The sequence below is a fragment of the Amphiprion ocellaris genome, chromosome 12 (genome assembly GCF_022539595.1).
Source record: "Amphiprion ocellaris isolate individual 3 ecotype Okinawa chromosome 12, ASM2253959v1, whole genome shotgun sequence".
NCBI lineage: Eukaryota > Metazoa > Chordata > Actinopteri > Pomacentridae > Amphiprion > Amphiprion ocellaris.
This window is the reverse complement of record NC_072777.1, coordinates 896,353-921,496: the sequence shown is the minus strand read 5'-3', so window position 1 is coordinate 921,496 and position 25,144 is coordinate 896,353. Positions and strand designations below refer to the sequence as shown.

The following is a 25,144-nucleotide window of genomic DNA, read 5'->3' as shown; positions in this document are numbered from 1 at the left end:
AGGATGTTCCTCTGTAAACGTAGACCTTATCTGAAGAGTCCTGTCGTGTTCATTAACTTGATTTTTGTTTGTGACAAGAAGAAACTGTGGATCTGTTCCTGGCAGAGAACATTTCTGCACTTCTTTGCTGCCATCTGAGCTGAAATTAAAGTTTTCCTGAGAAATAAAAGATAAAGTCTGAGGCTGAATACGAGACGTTCAGAAGATCCTCCCTTCAGACGTCCACCTCGTCAGAACCATCTCAGCATCTAACTACGAAGCTTCAGCAGCTCTAAACATGCAGATAGCTTAGCTTAGCTTAGCTTAGCTTAGCGCAGCTTAGCCTTGACCTGCTGCAGAGAAACACAGAACCACTTCTGCTGCAGGTTTTCTTGTTCCATGAATCACAGCGCTGGAATCATGACGCTGCAGTTTCTCTGGAACATAAAGAAGATTAAAGAACCACAAATCAAAGCTGGGAGGAGATAAGATGTCCTGTTCTGTTCCTGGAGGTCTGCTGCTCGTCTCAACACGTTCTCTGATTCTTCTCTCTGATCTTTTCTTCACTTTTAAAGACTCAGCGAGGCTTTAAACCATCCAGCTTCCTGCATGTTTAGCATCATTTCACAGTAAATCAAGGTTCGGACACTGTAGTTCCAGAAGACTTTCCACAAACTGTGACGCATCGAAGCATCTGTAATGTTTGTCCAACGTTAGAAACTCCTGATGTCAGAAGATGTGGAAACTCCTCATTAATCACTGTCTTCCTGTTCCAGAATTCAGCCTTTAAACTGTGAACTAAATCTAAGAAACTGGTTTTACTGGAGATTAAAACTATAAATTTGCTCTGAATGCCGACTCTCTGTTGGCAGCTGGAGGATAAACTGAGGTTCTGCAGTGAAACGTTGATCTCAGGTGTTGGACCAGCTGGTTCTTCACCTGGATGACGTGTGAACATGTTTCTGCTCTTTGGACTCTGGTCGTTATCGTCAGCTCTCTGGTGGTTTATGTTCAGAGGCCTTTACCTGACTGAACCCTGGACTCCACCTGTCCACAGGTGTTTGAATCTGACCTGTCAGACTGGAGATGAAATCTGGAATTATACCCATCATTGAACCAAAATAAACCCTGACTTCATCAGCAGATGTTCAAAAATCACCACAAAAAGTGGGAATGTCACCATCAAAATACCCAAAAGAGCTATAAAACCACCAAAATTACCACAGAAATACCATAATAAAAATTTAAAAACGCCACAAAAATGTCCAAAATCACCGCAAAAACAAGCAACATTACCACAAAAACAATAAATCACCAAAAAGACACAAAATCACCATGAAGAGATTGGAAAGCACCATACAAACATGTGAAAACACCACAAAAACATCACAAAAATTTAAAATCACCACAAAAGATGCAAAATCACCACAACAAGCAACACTACCACAAAACTATGCAAAATTACCACAAAAATGCCCTGAATCACCACAAAGAAATTGAAAAACACCACAGAAACGTGAAATCACCACAAAATATGCAAAATCACCACTGAAATGCCTCAAATCACTGCATAAACATGCAAAATGACCATAAAACAACACAAAATCACCACAAAGAGAATGAAAAACACCATAGAAACATGTGAAATCACCACAAAAGATGCAAAATTATCACAAAACATCACAAAAGTACCACAAAAATACCCATAATCACAATACAAACAAGCAAAATGACAGCAAAAATGCTAAACCATGACAGAGATATTGAAAAACATGATAGAAAGATGTGAAATCACCATAAATACACCACAAAAAATAAAAAATCACCATGAAGAGATTGGAAAGCGCCATAGAAACATCTGAAATCACCACAAAAACACCACAAGAAAGGAAAAATCACCACATAAAATGCAGAATCACTACAAAAAGTGGCAATGTCACCACAAAAATACCCAAAAGTGTAACGAAAAAAAGCAAAATTACCACAAAAACACCATGAAAAATCACCCCAAAATACTGGCTGACGTCCAGCTGCAGCTCGGAGGGAAATCCAGCCTGGTTTTGTTCACGCTGAGTGTTTGTTGTTGCTCTAAATGTGTTTCACTGAGCGGCTCCTGGAAAGCAGCTCTCAGCTGTTTAGCATAAACGTAGCGACGGAAAAGTGCTAATCCTCAGCGTTCCTTTGTTCTGCAGCTCTGCAGAGAAGAATGCGGTTGGACTAATAAACCCTGAGACGCTTTTCTAGCATGAGTCCATCTTTACTGAGCAGAGAAGGAATGACTCAGGGTTTAGTTTCTCTAGATCCATGAGCAGAACTTTAATGACTCAGGGTTTAGTTTCTCTAGATCCATGAGCAGAACTGGAATGACAGTTTAGTTTCTCTAGTTCCATGAGCAGAACTGGAATGACTCAGGGTTTAGTTTCTCTAGATCCATGAGCAGAACTTTAATGACTCAGGGTTTAGTTTCTCTAGATCCATGATCAGAACTTTAATGACTCAGAGTTTAGTTTCTCTAGATCCATGATCAGAACTTTAATGACTCAGGGTTTAGTTTCTCTAGATCCATGAGCAGAACTGGAATGACAGTTTAGTTTCTCTAGATCCATGAGCAGAACTGGAATTACTCAGGGTTTAGTTTCTCTAGTTCCATGAGCAGAACTGGAATGACTCAGGGTTTAGTTTCTCTAGATCCATGAGCAGAACTTTAATGATTCAGGGTTTAGTTTCTCTAGATCCATGAGCAGAACTTTAATGACTCAGGGTTTAGTTTCTCTAGATCCATGATCAGAACTTTAATGACTCAGAGTTTAGTTTCTCTAGATCCATGATCAGAACTTTAATGACTCAGAGTTTAGTTTCTCTAGATCCATGAGCAGAACTAGAATGACTCAGGGTTTAGTTTCTCTAGATCCATGAGCAGAACTAGAATGACTCAGGGTTTAGTTTCTCTAGATCCATGAGCAGAACTAGAATGACTCAGAGTTTAGTTTCTCTAGATCCATGAGCAGAACTAGAATGACTCAGGGTTTAGTTTCTCTAGATCCATGAGCAGAACTGGAATGACAGTTTAGTTTCTCTAGTTCCATGAGCAGAACTGGAATGACTCAGGGTTTAGTTTCTCTAGATCCATGAGCAGAACTTTAATGACTCAGGGTTTAGTTTCTCTAGATCCATGAGCAGAACTTTAATGACTCAGGGTTTAGTTTCTCTAGATCCATGATCAGAACTTTAATGACTCAGAGTTTAGTTTCTCTAGATCCATGATCAGAACTTTAATGACTCAGAGTTTAGTTTCTCTAGATCCACGAGCAGAACTAGAATGACTCAGGGTTTAGTTTCTCTAGATCCATGAGCAGAACTAGAATGACTCAGGGTTTAGTTTCTCTAGATCCATGAGCAGAACTAGAATGACTCAGGGTTTAGCTTCTCTACATCCATGATCAGAACTGGAATGACTCAGAGTTTAGTTTCTCTAGATCCATGATCAGAACTGGAATGACTCAGGGTTTAGTTTCTCTAGATCCATGAGCAGAACTAGAATGACTCAGGGTTTAGTTTCCAGAGAGGCTGATCTGCTGGGATGTGAAGGAAGATCTGAGTTAGTTTTACACTCAGTTTTAACAAATTGGTGAAGAAAAAGTCAAATATTAAAGCTCCATAGAGACAAATCCATTATGTTGAAAGTGTTGAATATTCACACCGTGATCTAAACTGATCCATATCAACTGGTGATTATTTAGTCTTTCTATGACAATTATGACTCTGTGGTAATTTTGTATTTTTTCATGTTGTTTTTGTGGTGATTTTGTGGTTATTTAATCTTTTTATGTTTTTTTGTGGCTCTTTCCGGTGATTTTTTGTTTTTGTGTAGAAATTTTGCATCTCTTTTGTTTTTTGTTTTTTTTGCAAGATTTTTGTGTCCTTTCCTGGTAATTTTGCATCCTTTTTTTTTGTTGTTGTTGTTTTTTTTTGCATTTTTGGCAGAATTTTTGCATTTTTTTCATGGAAACTTGACATCTTTTCATGGTGACTTTGTCCTTTTTCGTATTGTTTTTGTGGTTATTTAGTATCTTTTTTTGGCTTGTTTGTGGCTTTTTCTGGTGATTTAATTTTTTGTGGTAACAGCACTTTTTTTGGTGATTTTTGCATCTTTTCATGGTGATTTTGTCATTTTTCATGTTGTTTTTGTGGTGATTTCGTATTTTGGATATCTTTTCATGATGCGTTTGTGTGTTTCTGTGGTGATTTTGTAGTTGTTTAGTCTTTTTATGGTTTGATTGTTGCTCTTTCTGGTGATTTAAATTTTTTGTGGTAATTTTAGATCTTTTCATGGTGATTTTGTGCCTTTTTTGGTGATTTTTGCATCTTTTGGGGGGGATTTTTGTGTGTTTTTCTGGTGATTTTTTTGCTAGTGATTTTATACTTTTGTGGGGATTTGTACTTTTTTTATGATGATTTTGAATCCTTTCATGGTATGGTTGTAGGTTTTTCTGGTAATTTTAAATATTTTGTGGTTAATTCACATTTTTAAACGTAGATTTCATATTTTTTGTCGGAGATTTTGGGTCTTTTGATGGTTTGTTTGGATGTTTTTGATTTGAATTTCTATTTTTTATTGGGGATTTGGCATCTTTTGCTGATTTTCAGTCCTTTAGTGGTGATTTTGTGTGTTTTTCTGGAAATTTTGCATCGTTTCATTGCATATTTGTGGATTTTTGCAGTGATTTTACATTTTTTTTTGAGATTTTGCATCTTTTCATGATTTGTTTGGATGTTTTTGCTTTGATTTCACATTTTTATTAAGAATTTGGCAACTCTGAGGTTTCATCTGCTCTGCGTCTGCTCTCCTTGTTGCCTCCCTGGAGTTTGGATCTGATCTGGCTTCTGATGGTTCATTGTTTTGTGGTCCAGAAGCTTCAACCTTGTTCTTAATAAGGAACTTATCTCTGAATGGAGCTTATGTAATTCTGCTGCTGCTGGAGGTCGACTCCAGAGGACGAAACGCTGAAGGAGGTTGAGAAGAAAAACCACAGAAACACTGATTTTATCCTCTGATCTGATCTGAGGCATGAAACGGGAGGAAAAATACGAGCCTGACTCAGAATTACCTTCAAATACAGCTAAACTGCATTCAGATTTATGCTTTAAAGACACATTATTTTGTTTGGGCTACAGCAGGAAGGGCTTTTATTTTGAAAGACTCGGGAGGTGAATGTCAGGAACCAGGATCTCCTCCATTATTCTGCATTTTCATTTATTTCCTTTCAGTTTTAACTCACTGTTTGGTCAAATTTAACCAAAAAACTTGGTTATGTTCAGGAAAATGTCACAGTTTTCATTGACTATAATAACTCTTACTGAACTGTCATTCTGGTGTAAAATCCTCACATTCAGACCTGTGCTTTATGGATGTTTTTACATTTAAAATACTTTATATCAAGTTGTTTTTTCAAAGAATCTGCGATATTAAGTGGACAGTCTTTATTTCTCATTTATTTTTCACTGATGATCCTACATTTCTGCTTTTCTGCTGGAACTACCTTCATTTTGAGAAGATTTTTGTCATTTCTGTGTAATTCTGGACAAATTTTATGCTATTTTGGATCATTTTCAGGTGATTTTAGACAAATTTTGAATAATTTTGGGATGATTCTGTGTCTTCTCTTGGTGGTTTTGCTTTTATTAGTAGTGATTTTGCAACTTCTGGTGATTCTTGTATCTTTTTGTGTTGAGTTTATGTTTTTTTGACGTGTGTTTGCATGTTTTTGTGGTAATTTCACATTTTTTTGGAGTTGACTTAACATCTTTGTCTTTCGTCGTCGTGTTTTTGGGATGATTTTGTGTCTTCTCTTTGGGGGTTTTGTGTGTTTTTGTGAAGATTTTTGCTTTTTAGTGATTTTGTGGGGATTCTTTTTGAGGTGTATTGGGGTTTTTTTGCTGTGATTTTGCATCTTTACATCATCACATCTGTAAGGTCATTAAGGATTATCTGACTTTAACTTATCTTAGACGCTTGCCTTAGTTTAATCACTAAAACTATGTAGTTCTGTTTAGGAAAATATCCGTTTGTTTTGTAATGTGACACTTTCACTGCATGCTGAAGAACATTTTGTTCTTATTTGTGATTTTTGACTCTCTGGACTGAGAACAGATTGAAGCGGCAAAATTCACTGAGTTGGTTCAGTGAATCTGTATTTTACTGTATCTTATTTAATATTTATAGCTCAGGTTTATGACTTGGTGGACTTTGAGGTGATTCCTGAAGAATTTTTTCTGATAGCTGCGGTTTTATCTGCAGCTCTGTGGGAGTAAAGCAGGAACCTGTAGGTGGAGCTGCTTTACGTAACTTTATCAGTGACTGTTTTCTAGAAGTGTTGGAGTTTAGGAGGTCAGTGGGGAGAATGTGCAGCCTGGCTGTTCTTACTGGTTGATTTATGGATGTGCTCTGAGCTTCCTGGACTATTTAACATGCTGACTTTATGAGCTGCTGGTAGAAAAGGTTTTACATAACTCCTGTTGTCTTGGAGGATCGCAGGAGGCCAACAGGAAACGACGTTTAACATACATGTGGATATTTTCATAACCCTAGAGGAATTCATGTTGCGTTCAGTGAAACAGATCAGATAAAAAGTGTTCATGTGTAAGTAGATCCACAGCCATGATGAATACTAATGATCTGCTCACTCATTCTAATATGATGCTAAATAAACATGTGAAGGTTTTAAATGAACAAAAAATCCAAAAAGGCTAATTATTGTGTCAAGATGTTAAAATACGTCTCCTTTAATGAAGCTTTTACTAGTCAAATAAAAGTTAAATCAGTTTTCTACAGCCACTGATTTATATTATCGATTGTAGACATATAAGCACGGTGGTGGCAGCATCATGATGTGAAGCACGGTGGTGGCAGCATCATGACGTGAAGCATGGTGGTGGCAGCATCATGATGTGAAGCATGGTGGTGGCAGCATCATGGTGTGAAGCATGGAGGTGGCAGCATCATGATGTGAAGCATGGTGGTGGCAGCATCATGATGTGAAGCATGGTGGTGGCAGCATCATGATGTGAAGCATGGTGGTGGCAGCATCATGATGTGAAGCACGGTGGTGGCAGCATCATGATGTGAAGCACGGTGGAGGGAGCATCATGATGTGAAGCACGGTGGAGGCAGCATCATGATGTGAAGCACGGTGGTGGCAGCATCATGGTGTGAAGCATGGAGGTGGCAGCATCATGATGTGAAGCACGGTGGTGGCAGCATCATGACGTGAAGCACGGTGGTGGCAGCATCATGATGTGAAGCATGGAGGTGGCAGCATCAGGATGTGAAGCATGGTGGTGGCAGCATCATGATGTGAAGCGTGGTGGCAGCATCATGATGTGAAGCATGGTGGTGGCAGCATCATGATGTGAAGCATGGTGGTGGCAGCATCATGACGTGAAGCATGGTGGTGGCAGCATCATGGTGTGAAGCATGGAGGTGGCAGCATCATGATGTGAAGCATGGTGGTGGCAGCATCATGATGTGAAGCACGGTGGTGGCAGCATCATGATGTGAAGCACGGTGGTGGCAGCATCATGATGTGAAGCACGGTGGTGGCAGCATCATGATGTGAAGCACGGTGGAGGCAGCATCATGATGTGAAGCACGGTGGAGGCAGCATCATGATGTGAAGCACGGTGGTGGCAGCATCATGACGTGAAGCACGGTGGTGGCAGCATCATGATGTGAAGCATGGAGGTGGCAGCATCATGATGTGAAGCATGGTGGTGGCAGCATCATGATGTGAAGCATGGTGGTGGCAGCATCATGACGTGAAGCATGGTGGTGGCAGCATCATGACGTAAAGCACAGTGGTGGCAGCATCATGGTGTGAAGCATGATGGTGGCAGCATCATGGTGTGAAGCATGATGGTGACAGCATCATGGTGTGAAGCATGGTGGTGGTAGCATCATGGTGTGAAGCATGGTGGTGGCAGCATCATGACGTGAAGCACGGTGGTGGCAGCATCATGGTGTGAAGCATGGTGATGGTAGCATCATGGTGTGAAGCATGGTGGTGGTAGCATCATGATGTGAAGCATGGTGGTGACAGCATCATGATGTGAAGCATGGTGGTGACAGCATCATGGTGTGAAGCATGGTGGTGGCAGCATCATGACGTGAAGCACGGTGGTGGCAGCATCATGGTGTGAAGCACAGCGTTTTATATTTTATCCAAAAATTTCACAGATATCTTTATAAATATCCGTATTTTATGCCATAAAAAATTTCGGCCAATCGGAGATGGTTTGACAGTTATATCTGCACCTACAGCTGGTTAGCTTAGCATAGCAGCAGGAGACGGGCTGCGTTCAGGATCACATTCTTTAACTGGTGTACTAACGGAGCAGAATGCTGAGTCATGCTGTTAATCTTTGACCTGTAGTGAAGGGAGCTGCTTGATTCTCGCTGAGTCGCTGTGATGTTAACATTCTGATGATGTATCTGAACGTCCTGGTGTTCTACTGGGACATCTACATACTGGATCACACTCCGTTTATTCACCTCTCTGGACATGAATCTGATCCTGGGTCAGATTTCCTCCCAGCTGTTTGTCCAGCAGCTGATGGAGGTTCTGATTAAACTCGTCTAACGTCTGAAGGACCTGAAGGACACGTCCAGCTTACATAAGAGCTGCAGGTCATCTAGTTTCCTTCAGGAACGCTGAGAACTTTGACCTCCAGCAGGTCTAATGTTCCTCCGTCACGCCTCCTCAGCTGCAATAAATCACCAGAAACACTCCAGCAGCAGCGTTTGGTTTTTAGAATAACCTGAAAACTGACAAATGTGGAGCTGAAAACACAAATAAAAACTGACAAAGTGAATCTAATAAATCATTTTCACATTAAAGGTCATGAAGAAGAACTTTTTATCTCTAGTTTCTAAGATACACTGTAAAAAAATATCCTGTAAAAACCTGTAAATCTGCTTGAAAACTACAGTAAATATCAGTGAAATGACGATATTTTAACACATTATTTACAGTTTTGGTTGCTTTTTAATAGTGTTTTGTACAGTTAGCATGTAAATGAATTATATTGTGTGACTTTTATGAGATATTACCGTTATTTAAAGTTTTAAACTGTTTTTAAAAGTAATTTTTACAATGTATATTTAATAAACTACTTCCTGTCTTTGAAAAAATGTTCTCAGACCATAAAAACAGAACTTTCCTTATTTATCCTTCTTTGTTGTTGTTGTTGTTTTTGTGTTTTTTAAGTGTTAAAGGAGGTAACAGACTCCTTCAGAGGAGTCATAGTGTAGCACGATTAGGAGGGCTAAGGGCTAGGCTATGGAAAAGGTTCGGCTCTGGGAGCTGTGTGAAGATTAATGAAGACAAAACACACAAATTATGTTACCGGTAATGTATGAAAAATAATCAACAGAAAATACTTGACTGTATCACGGTAGAACAATGATCAAAATAATAAATTAAAACAATAACAGAAAATCTGAAAAACCAAACCTTCAGCTGTCATTCAAGCAATTCAATCATAATCCAGCAGCTTCACTTTAAACAGTTTAAAGTGAATATGTGCAATGGTTCAATGCCAATAACACAACGACAGTTCTAGATTCAGGTGAATGTGGTTCCACTGTTGCTAATGGTGTTAATCAAAGTAATTCATCCATGAAACCAGTCCATGAACAAATCCTAACAACAAGTCCTAACAAGTCTAAACAGGGTGAAACAATCTAAACAAGTCCTACCACACCACTGGGGAAGGGATGAAGCTGTGAGGCTTGAGGCCTGCCAATGAGTGGGGGGTGAAGGGGTGAATCTTTTCAGACTCTTCCACTTCTTTCCAGGGACTCACCATCAGTTCAATCATCCATAGGAGCCTCACCTGTTCAGCAAAATGTTTGGTTTATGTTGGTGGCATCCAGAAGTCCAAGAGCTGGTTGTGGAGCTGAAGGCCTGTTAGCATTAGCATTAGCATGAGTATTAGCATGATACCAACAGCTTCAACTTGCTTCACATGAATTTTAACTCACTTTCTTTGATGCTGTGATTTCCAAGATTCCAGGCAGTGAAAGTGAATGTGTTTCCAGAGATGAGTGAATGTGGGGTGAACCTGCTGTTCAAGTGACTGAGTGAATCTGGATGTGCTTCAAACAAAGGAATGGGTGGATTCCAGGTGGGAGAGAGACTGCAGGTGATTGGCTCAGGTGTAGTGAGTGACAGTGAGGAGGTCCAATACTGTGGAAGTGACTGATTGTGACTGATTGCAGTTTTCTGTTCATGTTGGGATTCTAGATGGCCAACAATGAACTATTGCAGAGTGAACAACTATTGCAGAGTGAACAACTATTGCAGAGTGAACAACTATTGCAGAGTGAGTGCTACAGTAGGAGTCTTGGTGGCCTCCCTCTCTAGTCTCTTTCTCCTTCAGATGAGTCATATTTGTCTTGGTGGCCTCCTTGTATCGTCCTAATTGATGCTTTCCAACCTTTTCTCAGAGGTTCTTTAGTGTTCATGGTTTTATTTTTAACTCATTGTTTCTTCTTCCTTCCAGGTGAGGAAGTGGGGGATGTTGTCCCGTCACCATAGTGACAGCACCGTGAAGCAGAAGGAGGCGGAGCCAGATGTCCACCTGTGCAGCTGTCAGTCCTGGGGGCTCCACGCTTCGCCCCTATTGGCCAGTCCGGTGATGCTGGAGTGCTCGATCTGCAGCGGTCCTTACATCAGCTACGCCCTGGAGGACACCTGGCAGCCACGGCAACGCACTCAGGTGAGTCCGGTCTGCAGTAAAATACACCACACAGGTTAGTACAGGTAACAGGTGGGTTCAGATGGACTCCAGAGACCTCAGGTGGGTTTGATCTGCAGAGAAACGGCGGTAGAGTCTGCTCATTTACACGCTTATGCAGTGATTTGGAGCATTTTTAAGGTGATTTTGAGGTGATTTTTACAACTTATTTGGTGATTTTTCATTTTTTGTGGTGTTTTTATGGTGATTTCATTTGTCTCTATGGTGCTTTTCAATCTCTTTGTTGTGGTTTTGTGCCTGTTTGTGGTAAGTTAACATTTTTTGTCATAATAAAACACCGCCTGTTTTTGTACCTTTTTATTGTTTTTTTTCTGTTTTTGTGGATAGAAACCATAATAAATCTCCCAAATCCATCTTTCTGAGTCGCTGCTGGTAAAAATAAACTCCTCCAGTGAGTCACAGGGAAATTTTCAGACCTTCACCTCTCTGACCCTCACAGAACAAAAAACTCTTCCTCCCACAAACTTTCAGGCTTCTGTTGGAAAAATAAATCTGCCTGAAATATTAATGAAGAGCAACTCCAGAGTCGACGTCGCCATGGAAACCAACTCCACCAGAATCCATAAACAGCTGCAGAAAGAAAAGACGAAAAGATTCTACAGATGAGCTGGAAAATAAGATAAATCTGACAGTAGAACACTGAGAAACTGTGACGATAACCACAGATATATATAGAATAATGTTTTTAACAGAATATAAAAGTCTAATTTTCCAGTCACACGCTGTAACAGGAAAAACACAAAAACTTTGTAGTCACTGTTTCAATTTTTGTCATTATTGATAAAAATCCTGTAAAAGTGTAAAAATCTGGCAGAAAATGAGCCAAAAAAAAAGTTTAACCATAAGTGGAATATTTCAAAAACTGTAGAAATAAATGAATAAATAAATATGTTTTTTTAAATGATTTAAAAAACTGCTGTAATAGAAAATATACTCCAAAAATGGTATAAATAAAACAACAAAAAATAAATAATGAATAACTTTAAATATTTAAAAAAAAATCAAGTAACAAAAAAATCCTGTAAAAGAAAAGTGCAAAAATCTGGCAGCAAATGTGCAAAAAAAATGTAAAATGTTAAACAGCAAGTGGAATACTTCAAAAATGGTATAAATAAAAATAATAAGAAAAATAATATTAGTAGATAAATATAAATAAAAATCCTGTAAAAGAAAAGTGTAGAAATCTGGCAGAAAATGTGTCCAAAAAAAGTTAAACAATCAGTGGAATACTTCAAAAACTGTAGTATTTGTGGTGTTTTTCCTCTATATGCTACAGGTAGGAACTGTAATATGAAGTATAGAGCGTAAATCTGTGTACTTTTACACCTTCCTGCAGGTTTTACTTCACTATTTCAGCTGTTTTTATTCTATATACTGTAAAATGATAAATGACAAAAGTAGATGTAAAATGAATAAAAACACACTGAAAATGACAATAAAATGATGCAAAATCTATAAAAACTAACTCAAAATGACACAAAATAGATGTAAAATGAATAAACAGACTGAAAATGACAAAAATTGGATATCAAATGAATAAAAGCAGACTGAAAACGACCAAAAAACTGTGTAAAATATATGAAACAGACTCAAAATTATAAAAAATATATACAAAATGAATAAAAACAGACTCAAAATGACAAAAATAGATATAAAACAAATAAAAACAGACTCAAAATGACAAAAAACAGTTTTTACTCTAAATACTGTAAATGTGTACTATTATGTGTACTATCCTAACTGTTTTTACTGTATATACTGTAAATGTGTACTATTATGTGTACTATCCTAAGTGTTTTTACTCTATATACTGTAAATGTGTACTACTATGTGTACTATCCGAGCTGTTTTTACTCTATATACTGTAAATGTGTACTACTATGTGTACTATCTGAGCTGTTTTTACTCTATATACTGAGCTGTTTTCCTGACTGCTGGTCTGTTTCGTCCTCAGGCGATGGACCTTTACTACCACAATGAGTCAGACCCAGACAGCTACTGTTGCCCCGGCGACGGCAGTAAGTATCCAGCAGCTCTGTCGCTGTTTTTATTCCTTCCTTTTGCTTTCCATTTGCTGTATCACAGAATAAACTCTGGACTGTTATCCTCCATCACGGCTCCAGATTTTAGATTTTATTTCTGTGGTTTCCTCCTGCTGACGTCTCCTCGGCTCATCTGGCATCATCTCACCTCCATAATTACTGTTGTCCAGCAAGCAGATGACTGTCTGATGGGAGGATCCGTAGCTAGAGGCTGACGGTTCTGTTTACAGCCTCATTAAATAACATCCACATCAGCTTCAGTCCAAAGAACACCAACTACTGAGTCACGATCTGGCAGAGAGCCCATCTGACCTGGTCTACTTCTAAGAGACACCATTAGACCTCTGCAGGTCCAGATCACACACTAAAACCACATTATATATCATCACAATGTCCAGATCACAGACTAAAACCAGAGTAAATACCATCACAATGTCCAGATCACAGACTAAAACCAGAGTAAATATCATCACAATGTCCACATCACAGACTAAAACCAGAGTAAATATCATCACAATGTCCACATCACACACTAAAACCAGAGTAAATATCATCACAATGTCCACATCACAGACTAAAACCAGAGTAAATATCATCACAATGTCCACATCACAGACTAAAACCAGAGTAAATATCATCACAATGTCCAGATCACAGACTAAAACCAGAGTAAATATCATCACAATGTCCACATCACAGACTAAAACCAGATTAAATATCATCACAATGTCCAGATCACAGACTAAAACCAGAGTAAATATCATCACAATGTCCAGATCACAGACTAAAACCAGAGTAAATACCATCACAATGTCCACATCACACACTAAAACCAGAGTAAATACCATCACAATGTCCAGATCACAGACTAAAACCAGAGTAAATATCATCACAATGTCCAGATCACACACTAAAACCAGAGTAAATATCATCACAATGTCCAGATCACACACTAAAACCAGAGTAAATATCATCACAATGTCCAGATCACACACTAAAACCAGAGTAAATATCATCACAATGTCCACATCACACACTAAAACCAGAGTAAATATCATCACAATGTCCAGATCACACACTAAAACCAGAGTAAATATCATCACAATGTCCAGATCACAGACTAAAACCAGAGTAAATATCATCACAATGTCCACATCACAGACTAAAACCAGATTAAATATAATCACAATGTCCAGATCACAGACTAAAACCAGATTAAATATCATCACAATGTCCAGATCACAGACTAAAACCAGAGTAAATACCATCACAATGTCCAGATCACACACTAAAACCAGAGTAAATATCATCACAATGTCCACATCACAGACTAAAACCAGATTAAATATCATCACAATGTCCAGATCACAGACTAAAACCAGATTAAATATCATCACAATGTCCAGATCACAGACTAAAACCAGAGTAAATATCATCACAATGTCCAGATCACAGACTAAAACCAGAGTAAATATCATCACAATGTCCACATCACAGACTAAAACCAGATTAAATATCATCACAATGTCCAGATCACAGACTAAAACCAGAGTAAATATCATCACAATGTCCAGATCACAGACTAAAACCAGATTAAATATCATCACAATGTCCAGATCACAGACTAAAACCAGAGTAAATACCATCACAATGTCCACATCACAGACTAAAACCAGAGTAAATATCATCACAATGTCCAGATCACAGACTAAAACCAGAGTAAATATCATCACAATGTCCAGATCACACACTAAAACCAGAGTAAATATCATCACAATGTCCAGATCACACACTAAAACCAGAGTAAATATCATCACAATGTCCAGATCACACACTAAAACCAGAGTAAATATCATCACAATGTCCACATCACACACTAAAACCAGAGTAAATATCATCACAATGTCCAGATCACACACTAAAACCAGAGTAAATATCATCACAATGTCCAGATCACAGACTAAAACCAGAGTAAATATCATCACAATGTCCAGATCACACACTAAAACCAGAGTAAATATCATCACAATGTCCACATCACAGACTAAAACCAGATTAAATATCATCACAATGTCCAGATCACAGACTAAAACCAGATTAAATACCATCACAATGTCCAGATCACAGACTAAAACCAGAGTAAATATCATCACAATGTCCAGATCACAGACTAAAACCAGAGTAAATATCATCACAATGTCCACATCACAGACTAAAACCAGATTAAATATCATCACAATGTCCAGATCACAGACTAAAACCAGAGTAAATATCATCACAATGTCCACATCACAGACTAAAACCAGAGTAAATATCATCACAATGTCCAGATCACAGACTAAAACCAGAGTAAATACCATCACAATGTCCACATCACACACTAAAACCAGAGTAAATACCATCACAATGTCCACATCACACACTAAAACCAGAGTAAATATCATCACAATGTCCAGATCACAGACTAAAACCAGAGTAAATATCATCACAATGTCCACATCACACACTAAAACCAGAGTAAATACCATCACAATGTCCACATCACACACTAAAACCAGAGTAAATATCATCACAATGTCCAGATCACACACTAAAACCAGAGTAAATATCATCACAATGTCCACATCACAGACTAAAACCAGATTAAATATCATCACAATGTCCACATCACAGACTAAAACCAGAGTAAATATCATCACAATGTCCAGATCACAGACTAAAACCAGAGTAAATATCATCACAATGTCCAGATCACAGACTAAAACCAGAGTAAATATCATCACAATGTCCAGATCACACACTAAAACCAGAGTAAATATCATCACAATGTCCAGATCACACACTAAAACCAGAGTAAATACCATCACAATGTCCACATCACAGACTAAAACCAGAGTAAATACCATCATAATATCATCAAAACAACTGCAATGAGATGCAAAATGACGACAAAGATACACAAAATCCCCAAATAAAGCAAAACCAGCACAACAGAGTCTGAGTGGGACTCAAACTGAGGCCAAAAATACGCAAAGCAAACATGATTAGAACCAAAACAACCATAAAATGTGTTCAAAATGACCATAGATGGTGCAAAATGTTCACAAAAACACACAAAACCAACCACAAAATCAAGCAAAACACACGCAATGAGATGCAAAATGATAACAAAGAGACACAAAATATCTAAAAAGAAGCAAAACCAGCACAAAGTGACCCAAATGAACCACAAAAAGATACAAAACAACCACAAAAACATGCAAAATAACCACACAGTAACACAAAACATTTAATAAGAGGAGTAAAACAACTCAAAAAAGATGTAAAATTACTATAAAAAGACACAAAACAACCACAAAATCAAGCAAAACAAACACAATGAGATGCAAAATGACCACAAAGACACACAAAACAACCAAAAAGAAGCAAAAATGAGGCAAAAATGACCCCAAACAATCACTCAAAACAAAAACAAAAGCAAAATATGCACGAAATGACACAAAACCAACCACAGTGAGTTGCAAAATGACAACAAAGACACACAAAACATCCAAAAACAGACTCACAATGACAAAAATATATGTAAAATTAATAAAAAAAATAGACTGAAAACAACAAAAAAAAGATATAAAATGAATAAAAACACTGAAAATGATAAAAAAAAATATTTTAAATGAAAATGATTAAAAAATTATGTAAAATGAATAGAAATACTCAAAATGATAAAAATAGATATAAAATAAATAAAAGGAGACTGAAAATTAAAAAAAAATAGATGTAAAGTGAATAAAAAAGGACTAAAATGACAAAAATAAATGTAAAGTGATTGCAAATAGACTGAAAATGACAGAAAATAGATATAAAATAAATAAAAACTGATTGAAAATGAAAAGCATAAATGTAAAGTGAATAGAAATGAACTGAAAATGACAAAAATAGATGTAAAATGAATAAAAATAGATTTAAAATGGCAAAAAATAAATATATAGTGAATAAAAATGAACTGATAATTTCAAAAAATAGATGTAAAATGAAAAAAACAGATGGAAAAATGACAAGTAATATATATAAAAGTGTAGTTTCCTGCTGTATTTGATGACTTTAACTGTTTTCTATCCTGCTGGATTGTTAAACCGTCATATTTTCTGATTTTGCTTCAGATAAAGTTTTCCTATCAGCAGCTGATTAATAATGCAGGACGCTGCAGGAAGTCCAGATCCGTCCTCAGATAAACTCTGGAAACCCTCCAGGTTCTGCTGCTTCTGCTGACGGTTCTCAGAATCTTTTCACTCTCTTCTATGGTGTTTAGCAGATTTAAACTCACTGAGTCATTCCAGAGATGCTCCGCTGTGAAACCGACCCAGCAGCAACAATTACAGTCTGACAAACTGAGTCATTGTGACAAACACAACACAACCCTCTGACATAACGACAACCTGATGAAAACACAAACCTGCTGCAGATTTAAACACCGGAAGACAGAGATTTGATTTATCTGAAGTCGATAGATGCATAAAATTATACCTGGTTTAATGTGTGACTGCAAAGAGACACAAAACAACGACAAAGAGACATAAAACAATGACAAAGAGACACAAAACAACAACAAAGAGACACAAAACAACCACAAAGAGACACAAAATGACAAAGAGACACAAAACAACCACAAAGAGACAAAACAACCACAAACAGACACAAAACAACCACAAAGAGTCACAAAACAACCACAAAGAGACAAAACAACCACAAAGAGATGCAAAACAACCACAAAGAGTCACAAAACAACCACAAAGAGACAAAACAACCACAGACACAAAACAACCACAAAGAGACACAAAACAATGACAAAGAGACACAAAACAACCACAAAGAGACACAAAACAACAACAAAGAGACACAAAACAACCACAAAGAGACAAAACAACCACAAAGAGTCACAAAACAACCACAAAGAGACAAAACAACCACAGACACAAAACAACCACAAAAAAACACAAAACAATGACAAAGAGACACAAAACAACCACAAAGAGACACAAAACAACAACAAAGAGTCACAAAACAACCACAAAGAGATACAAAACCACCACAAAGAGACACAAAACAACCACAAAGAGACACAAAACAACCACAAAGAGACAAAACAACCACAAAGAGTCACAAAACAACCACAAAGAGTCACAAAACAACCACAAAGAGACAAAACAACCACAAAGAGACACAAAACAACCACAAAGAGACACAAAAGAACCACAAAGAGACAAAACGACGAAAAAGAGACACAAAACAACAACAAAGAGACACAAAACAACAACAAAGAGATACAAAACGACCAAGAGACACAAAACAACCACAAAGAGACACAAAATGACTACAAAAGACACAAAACAACCACAGAGAGACAAAACAACAACAAAGAGACACAAAACAACCACAAAGAGACACAAAACAATGACAGACACAAAACCACAACAAAGAGACACAAAACAACCACAAAGAGACACAAAACAACCACAAAGAGACACAAAGTGACACAAAACCACAACAAAGAGACACAAAACAACCACAAAGAGACACAAAACAACCACAAAGAGACACAAAATGACTACAAAAGACACAAAACAACCACAGAGAGACAAAACAACAACAAAGAGACACAAAACAATGACAAAGAGACACAAAACAATGACAGACACAAAACCACAACAAAGAGACACAAAACAACCACAAAGAGACACAAAACAACCACAAAGAGACACAAAACAACCACAAAGAGACACAAAGTGACACAAAACCACAACAAAGAGACACAAAACAACCACAGAGACAAAACAACAACAAAGAGACACAAAATGACCACAAAGACACAAAACAACAACAAAGAGACGCAAAACTACCACAAAGACACAAAAAAACCAAAAACACACAAAACAACCACAATGAAACATAAAATGGCCATAATTGCATGAAAATTAACCACAAAGAGACACAAACTAACCATAAAAAGATGCAAAACAAAAACACAGAACTTTCACAAGAGAAGCAAAATAAAGAGAAGATACAAAACAAACAGAAAAAGACAAAAAAAATTACCACAGACAAAATTAGCAAAAAGGGACACAAAGCTACTGAAAAAAGACAAAATGACGGCAAAAAGATGCAAAACAACCACAAAGAGACTCAAAATGGCCTCCAAATGATAGAAAACACTCACAGACAGAAAACAACAACTAGAGCTGCACAACGACCACAAAGAGACACACACTGATGACTAAGAGACACACAATGACCACAAAGAGACACACAACAACATAAAGACCTCAGAGAAACACAAAGAGGACAAAAGCAAAATCAGGACCTGAATGAACCCTGATACTGTTTTATCAGACTTACATAACGTTTGAGTACTTAACCTGGATTAGTGTGTGTGTGTGTGTGTGTGTGGGACTGTGTGTTTGTTACGGTGTGTGTGTGCTATGGGGTGTGTGGGTGTGTGTTTTGTTCTCTTTGTTGTCTTTGATAGAAATGACATTAACAGATCTGTTGTTAACTCTTTTCTCCCACCGTCGATGACTCATCACTCACCTGTTTAAACCTGCAGCAACTTGTTTTTCTTCTCATCCAGTGAACATGTTTTATTAAATCTGATCCTCAGAATCCAGCTGAAGTTCAGTTTGTGTTTCTAAAAGTCTGGTTTAACGTCAACCTGTGAATTCCTTAAGAAGCTCCTTCAGCAACAGACTGGTTCACCCTAAATGTAAGAAGGAACGTTTCCGCAGGTGTTTTATTCCAGCATCAGTCAGACTTTACAATGGTCTACCTCTGTTACTGCTGAACCTTCTCCCTCACATATGCAGACCACTTATGTGTTTCAACCTCATGGAAACAGTCTTCTTAAAAAAACAAACATCTGTGTATATAATGTTCTCTGTGTTTCTGCACTGTGTGTTTCTATTTATTCTGTACTGTTTTGATACTATTTTTTCTCCTTGGAGCTGCTGTAATGGTGAACTTTCCCCACTGTGGGATCAATAAAGTTTATCTTATCTTAACCTCCATCAGTGTCTGAGCTGCTCCCAGAGCTCCTGAAACCATTTAACTCTGAAGACCTGGAAACATCTCAGATCCCTGTGACTAAATGATTGAAAAAGTGTGCAGAACAACTCAAAATTTATCCTGAAGGATTTTAAAAAGTGTCTAGAACAACTCAAAATTTATCCAGAATGATTTTAAAGTGTCCAAAATGACTCAAAATTTATCCTGAAGGATTTTAAAAGTGTCCAGAACAACTCAAAACTTATCCTGAAGGATTTTAAAAAGGGGGCTGCACAGTGGTGTAGTGGTTAGCACTTTCACCTTGCAGCTAGAAGGTCCCTGGTTCGCGTCCCGGCTTTCCCGGGATCTTTCTGTATGGAGTTTGCATGTTCTCCCTGTGCATGCGTGGGTTTTCTTCGGGTACTCCGGCTTCCTCCCACAGTCCAAAAATATGCTGAGGTTAATTGATCATTCTAAATTGCCCGTAGGTGTGAATGTGAGAGTGATTGTTTGTCTCTGTATGTAGCCCTGTGACAGACTGGTGACCTGTCTAGGGTGTCCCCTGCCTTCACCTGAGTCAGCTGGGATAGACTCCAGCCCCCCCCATGACCCTAGTGAGGATTAAGCGGTGTATAGATAATGGATGGATGAATAATGGATTTTAAAAAGTGTCCAGAACAACTCAAAATTCATCCTGAAGGATTTAAAAAAGTGTCCAAAACGACTCAAAATTTATCCTGAAGGATTTTAAGTGTCCAGAACAACTCAAAATTTATCCTGAAGGATTTTAAAAAGTGTCCAAAATGACTCAAAATTTATCCTGAATGATTTTAAAGTATCCAAAATGACTCAAAATTTCTCCTAAATTAATTTTAAAATGTCTAAAATGACTCAAAATGTATCTTAAACGATTGAAAAAGTGTCTAAAACAACTCAAAATTTATCCTGAAGGATTTTAAAATTGTCCAGAACAACTCAAAATTTATCCAGAATGATTTTAAAGTATCCAAAATGACTCAAAATTTGCCTAAAATGACTCTAATGTTGTCCTAAATAATAAAAGTTTGTTCAAAATGACATACAGATGTGTTACAATTATATAAATATGTCCATAATGACAAAAAATATCCAAAATAACTTGAAGCTTATCAAAATGTGTCCAAAATTCATCCATAAAATATTCAAAACTTTGACAAAATGACTCTAATTTGCCCACACGACTCCAGATTTGTCCAAAATAAGTCCATACTTCTTCAAGATGAAAATATTCCAGATGCTGTCTTAAAAAGTGTTACTGCTGTGTTTGTTCTTTCTAGCTGGTAAACGTCTGTATTATTGTCTTATATTTATTTTTATTACTACTATTTTTCCCTGTTCTTCTTTTATAGTTTTTTTGAGATTCTCTTTCCTTAGAGCGCCACCATCAGCTGAAACTAGTTCCCTGTCTGTTGTGTTTGAACTCGATCATTAAACTGATTCTGATTCTGAGATCAAACCAGAATGAACTGAAATAATCAAATCCAGATCAGCAGAATTTAAATCAGAGAAAAATCACACATAAGAATTTTGTAGTGTTTTAAGGAGTTCTGAGTAAAATACAATTCTGCAGCAGCTGCAAGACAGAATCAGTGAAAAGATTGAACACTTCAGTAGTACTCCACTACTGTAGTACTGCTGTAGTATTACTGTAGTGGAGTACTACTGAAGTACTCCACTACTATAGTACTCCAGTACGAGACCAGGACCAGGACTCTGATGTTCTGGTCCAATCACAGCGCTCTGAATGGAGCTGTTCCCTCTGAATGGCTCTTATGTAACCAGTCAGCTGTTCTGGTTCATTTACATTCAGACCAGAACCCAGTGCAGCTCACAGACCCTCAGTGGCCCTCAGACAGAACTAAACAGAACCACCGAGAACCAACCAGAACCAGTGTCCTGAGGCCTGGAGGATGGATCTGTAGAGGATGGACCTCTAGAGGATGGATCTGAACATGGGCTGCTGGTTCTGTTCAGGCGGGTCTAAGGGGTACTGGGTCATCCAGGTCCAGAGTTTTGCTGGCGCCGGTGACAGAACCTCTCTGGTTACGTAACGGTTCCAGTGTTGGGAGCTTCCTCTTGTTCTCTGAGCAGCTTTTGTTGCTGCAGATCTCCTCAGAGCTTCAGTTGGTTCTGGTTCTGATCCGCTGATGCAGACTGAGCAGCAGGTCCAGCAGCCCCGACGAGGTAAAACCCGTTCAATCTGCCAGAACTTTTATTTCATCATTTAGACAAAAAAATAAAATGGTTCTGAGACAAACTTTACTGAAAATATACAAGAAAATACTGTGTTCAGCCGTACTTTACTGTAGTTTTACTGTTAACACTAAATAAATACCGTGTTCAGCAGTACTTTACTGTAGTTTTACTGTTAACACTAAATAAATACCGTGTTCAGCAGTACTTTACTGTAGTTTTACTGTTAACACTAAATAAATACCGTGTTCAGCAGTACTTTACTGTAGTTTTACTGTTAACACTAAATAAATACTGCATTTTAGTGTAGAAAGTGAAGTTTATAGTAGAATACTGGCAGTATTTTATTGTAGTTTTACAGAATTACTACTGAAACAGTAAATTGATTTCAGCCTCTACAGCAAATTATGAAGTTTACTGTTTAATACTGTAATATTTTCCATTATAATCAAAATAAACTGCAGTTTCCTGTAAATTAGAACGTTTTCTAAGCCATTTCTAAACAGCCTGCTGGTAACCTTCTGGTTTTTGGTTCTTAAAAGCTCCAGATTTAATAGTTTTTAACTGTATTTAGTAAAAACAGGTTTTATTCTTCCAGTATTTTATTCACTTTAACTTATTTTCCTGTAAAAATACAGAGAAACTCTGACAGTCGTCTGTAAACTGTGAATTACCAACATAAACCATAAATAACAAGTCTTTAATATTTAAGATACAGAATTTAGATATTTAAAAAAATACGTAGAGCAATAAAACACTCAAAACTATTACAAATTTTCTATTCCCTTAGAGTAAATAAAATTTACTCTAAGGCAATAAGAGCATGATGCTGCCATTTACATGCCTAATGGTAGGTTTCGTGTTCTTGGGGTTAAAAAAAGACCTGAAACCAGTCCTAAACCAGTCCAGAAGCTCTTCTAGAAAGCCACAGAGCATGATGCTGCCACCTCCATGCCTGATGGCAGGTTTGGTGTTCTTGGGGCTCATTTTGGTGCTTTTAGGGTTCTTTTCAGTTGTTTTGTGCCTTGTTCTGGTCATTTTATGTCTCATTTGGTCAATTTATGCATCATTTTGTCTGTTTTGTGCCTCTTTTTGGTCGTTTTTGTGTAAATCTCCAGAGCATGATACTACCACCTCCATGCTTGGTGGTAGGTTTGGTGTTGTTGGGGTTTAAAAAAAAGTCTTAGACCTGCCCAAGACAGTTTGAAACCAGTCCTTAAAAGGTCTAAAACTAGTCCAACATCCAGTCTGAAACCAGTCCAGAAACACTTCTAGAAAGCCCCAGAGCATGATACTGCCACCTCCATGCTTGGTGGTAGGTTTGGTGTTGTTGGGGTTAAAGGCCTCACCTTCTCTCCTTGGCTGAACGTTACGTAATAAAAACCAGCTGCAGCTTCAGCATTAAAGAGAGAGAGAGAGTGGAAAAGTTTGCAGAGAACTTTGAGTCGGAAAAGAACACTGTTATCAGCTACCGTTATTATAATTATTACAATTAGCATGTGTTTCCTCACATCTCTGCTTCTTGTCTTTCTTCTCTGACTATTAAACGGTGCAGTGAGTCATTAATCCTGCTAATAAAGGGTTCATTAATGAGCTTCCTGGCAGCTCCAGATGAACGTTAAACTGTTTCCCAACCAGGTTACTTTTTAATTTGGAGCTCAGCGTGAGAACGAGTCAAGCTGCTGCAGTGGAAAAAACCTGGAGAGGAGGACAGAGCTGAGGGTTGAAGGAGAGTTTTAGTTTTAACCAGTTATTTTCCTCTGGATATGCAGAAATATCACAGAGAACAGAACCTAAATACTTTATTCTTGGAGTGTAAAACTGAATTTAGAAGCTAATCTGATGCTTAATTCACACATTTAGACACTTTGAACAGTTTATAGATAGAATAATACATGTGCAAACAAAAATATCGTAAAAATTATCTGTACATGATGAAAATAGAGAGATTGTTGTTGCTCATTTTGTGTATAAAAACAATTTTCTTTATTGTAAATGTGCAATAAAGCAGGTGTAATATACAATATCTAAGTCAATTTAACACAATAAAACCTAATATACCCGAAATATCTCCTTGTTTTTTAAGAAAAAGAGCACAAATGTCATAAATTTCATTTAGCTCCCAAAAATAGCTTTAGGTTTTAGTTTTAATTGTATTTGGACAAACGGAACTCTGCTGTTATGATTTAGCTGAATTTTTACATTAATTTATTCACTTTAAACAGTTTTTTCTTTGTGTCTGTGTTTTTTTGTCTCTTTGTGGTTCTTTTTTTGTGTCTGTGGTTGTTTTGTGTCTCTTTCTTGTCGTTTTTTGTGTCTTTGTGGTTGTTTTGTGTCTCTTTGTGGTGGTATTGTTTGTTGTGAGAAGATTTTCTGTTATTTTTGCATTAGTTTAGGGTATATTAGGTTGCATTGTAACACAGTTTGGGGTGTTTTATTGCTCTATGCATGTTTAAGTGTTTTTATTTTTACTGTAATTATGCAGAAAAACAGTTTATAGTGAAGAAATTAGTGTAAAAATTCAGCTAAATCATAACATTCTAGCTTCATCATCCGGATTCACTCAAAACTGGACCAAATTTGCATATTTATTAACATTAAAATACAGATTTATAGAGCTATCAAAATCTACCTTATAGGTAGATTTGGCACCATTCTGAACCTCTCTACTTCCATAAATCTGTATTTTAATGAGCTGTATGTTAATAAACGTGCAGGGTTCGTGCGTAAAATCCAGTTTTGAGTGATAGTTTCCACATTTTCATCAACGAATCGAAGTGAAGCTGCAGAACAAACACCTGAACAGAGACTTTAGAGTCTTCAGAAGGAGGTCAGAGGAGCAGCGAGGCTCCGCCCGGAGCTCCGACCGGCTGGAGGAAGGAGGAGGCGGGACGTCACTCTCCGCCCCGAACCCCGAGGAGAGCAGCGGAGGAACGGTTCAGTCTGGATCCAGTCCCCCGTAGAGGAGTCCAACTTCAAGTCCAGACCAGGTCCAGGATCCAGACGTCCCCATGAAGGACAAAACCACCGCGCTGACGTGT

At 37.6% G+C, this 25,144-nt stretch overlaps 1 protein-coding gene across 3 annotated transcripts in view; it reads left to right on the top strand.

Annotated features, from left to right (window-relative positions):
* The window catches only part of sgk1 (serum/glucocorticoid regulated kinase 1), a 41,537-nt gene that overhangs the window by 7,063 nt on the left and 9,330 nt on the right, over positions 1-25,144 (top strand). Inside the window, exons 3-4 of one of the 3 annotated variants that reach the window (XM_055016018.1) lie at positions 10,540-10,755; positions 12,749-12,812. In XM_055016018.1, coding sequence (XP_054871993.1) covers positions 10,540-10,755; positions 12,749-12,812 — 280 coding nt within the window. Of the gene's footprint in view, positions 1-10,539; positions 10,756-12,748; positions 12,813-21,900; positions 22,095-24,927; positions 25,143-25,144 lie in introns of those variants that run through there. The other 2 variants (XM_023261192.3, XM_023261274.3) reach the window with 2 other exon arrangements.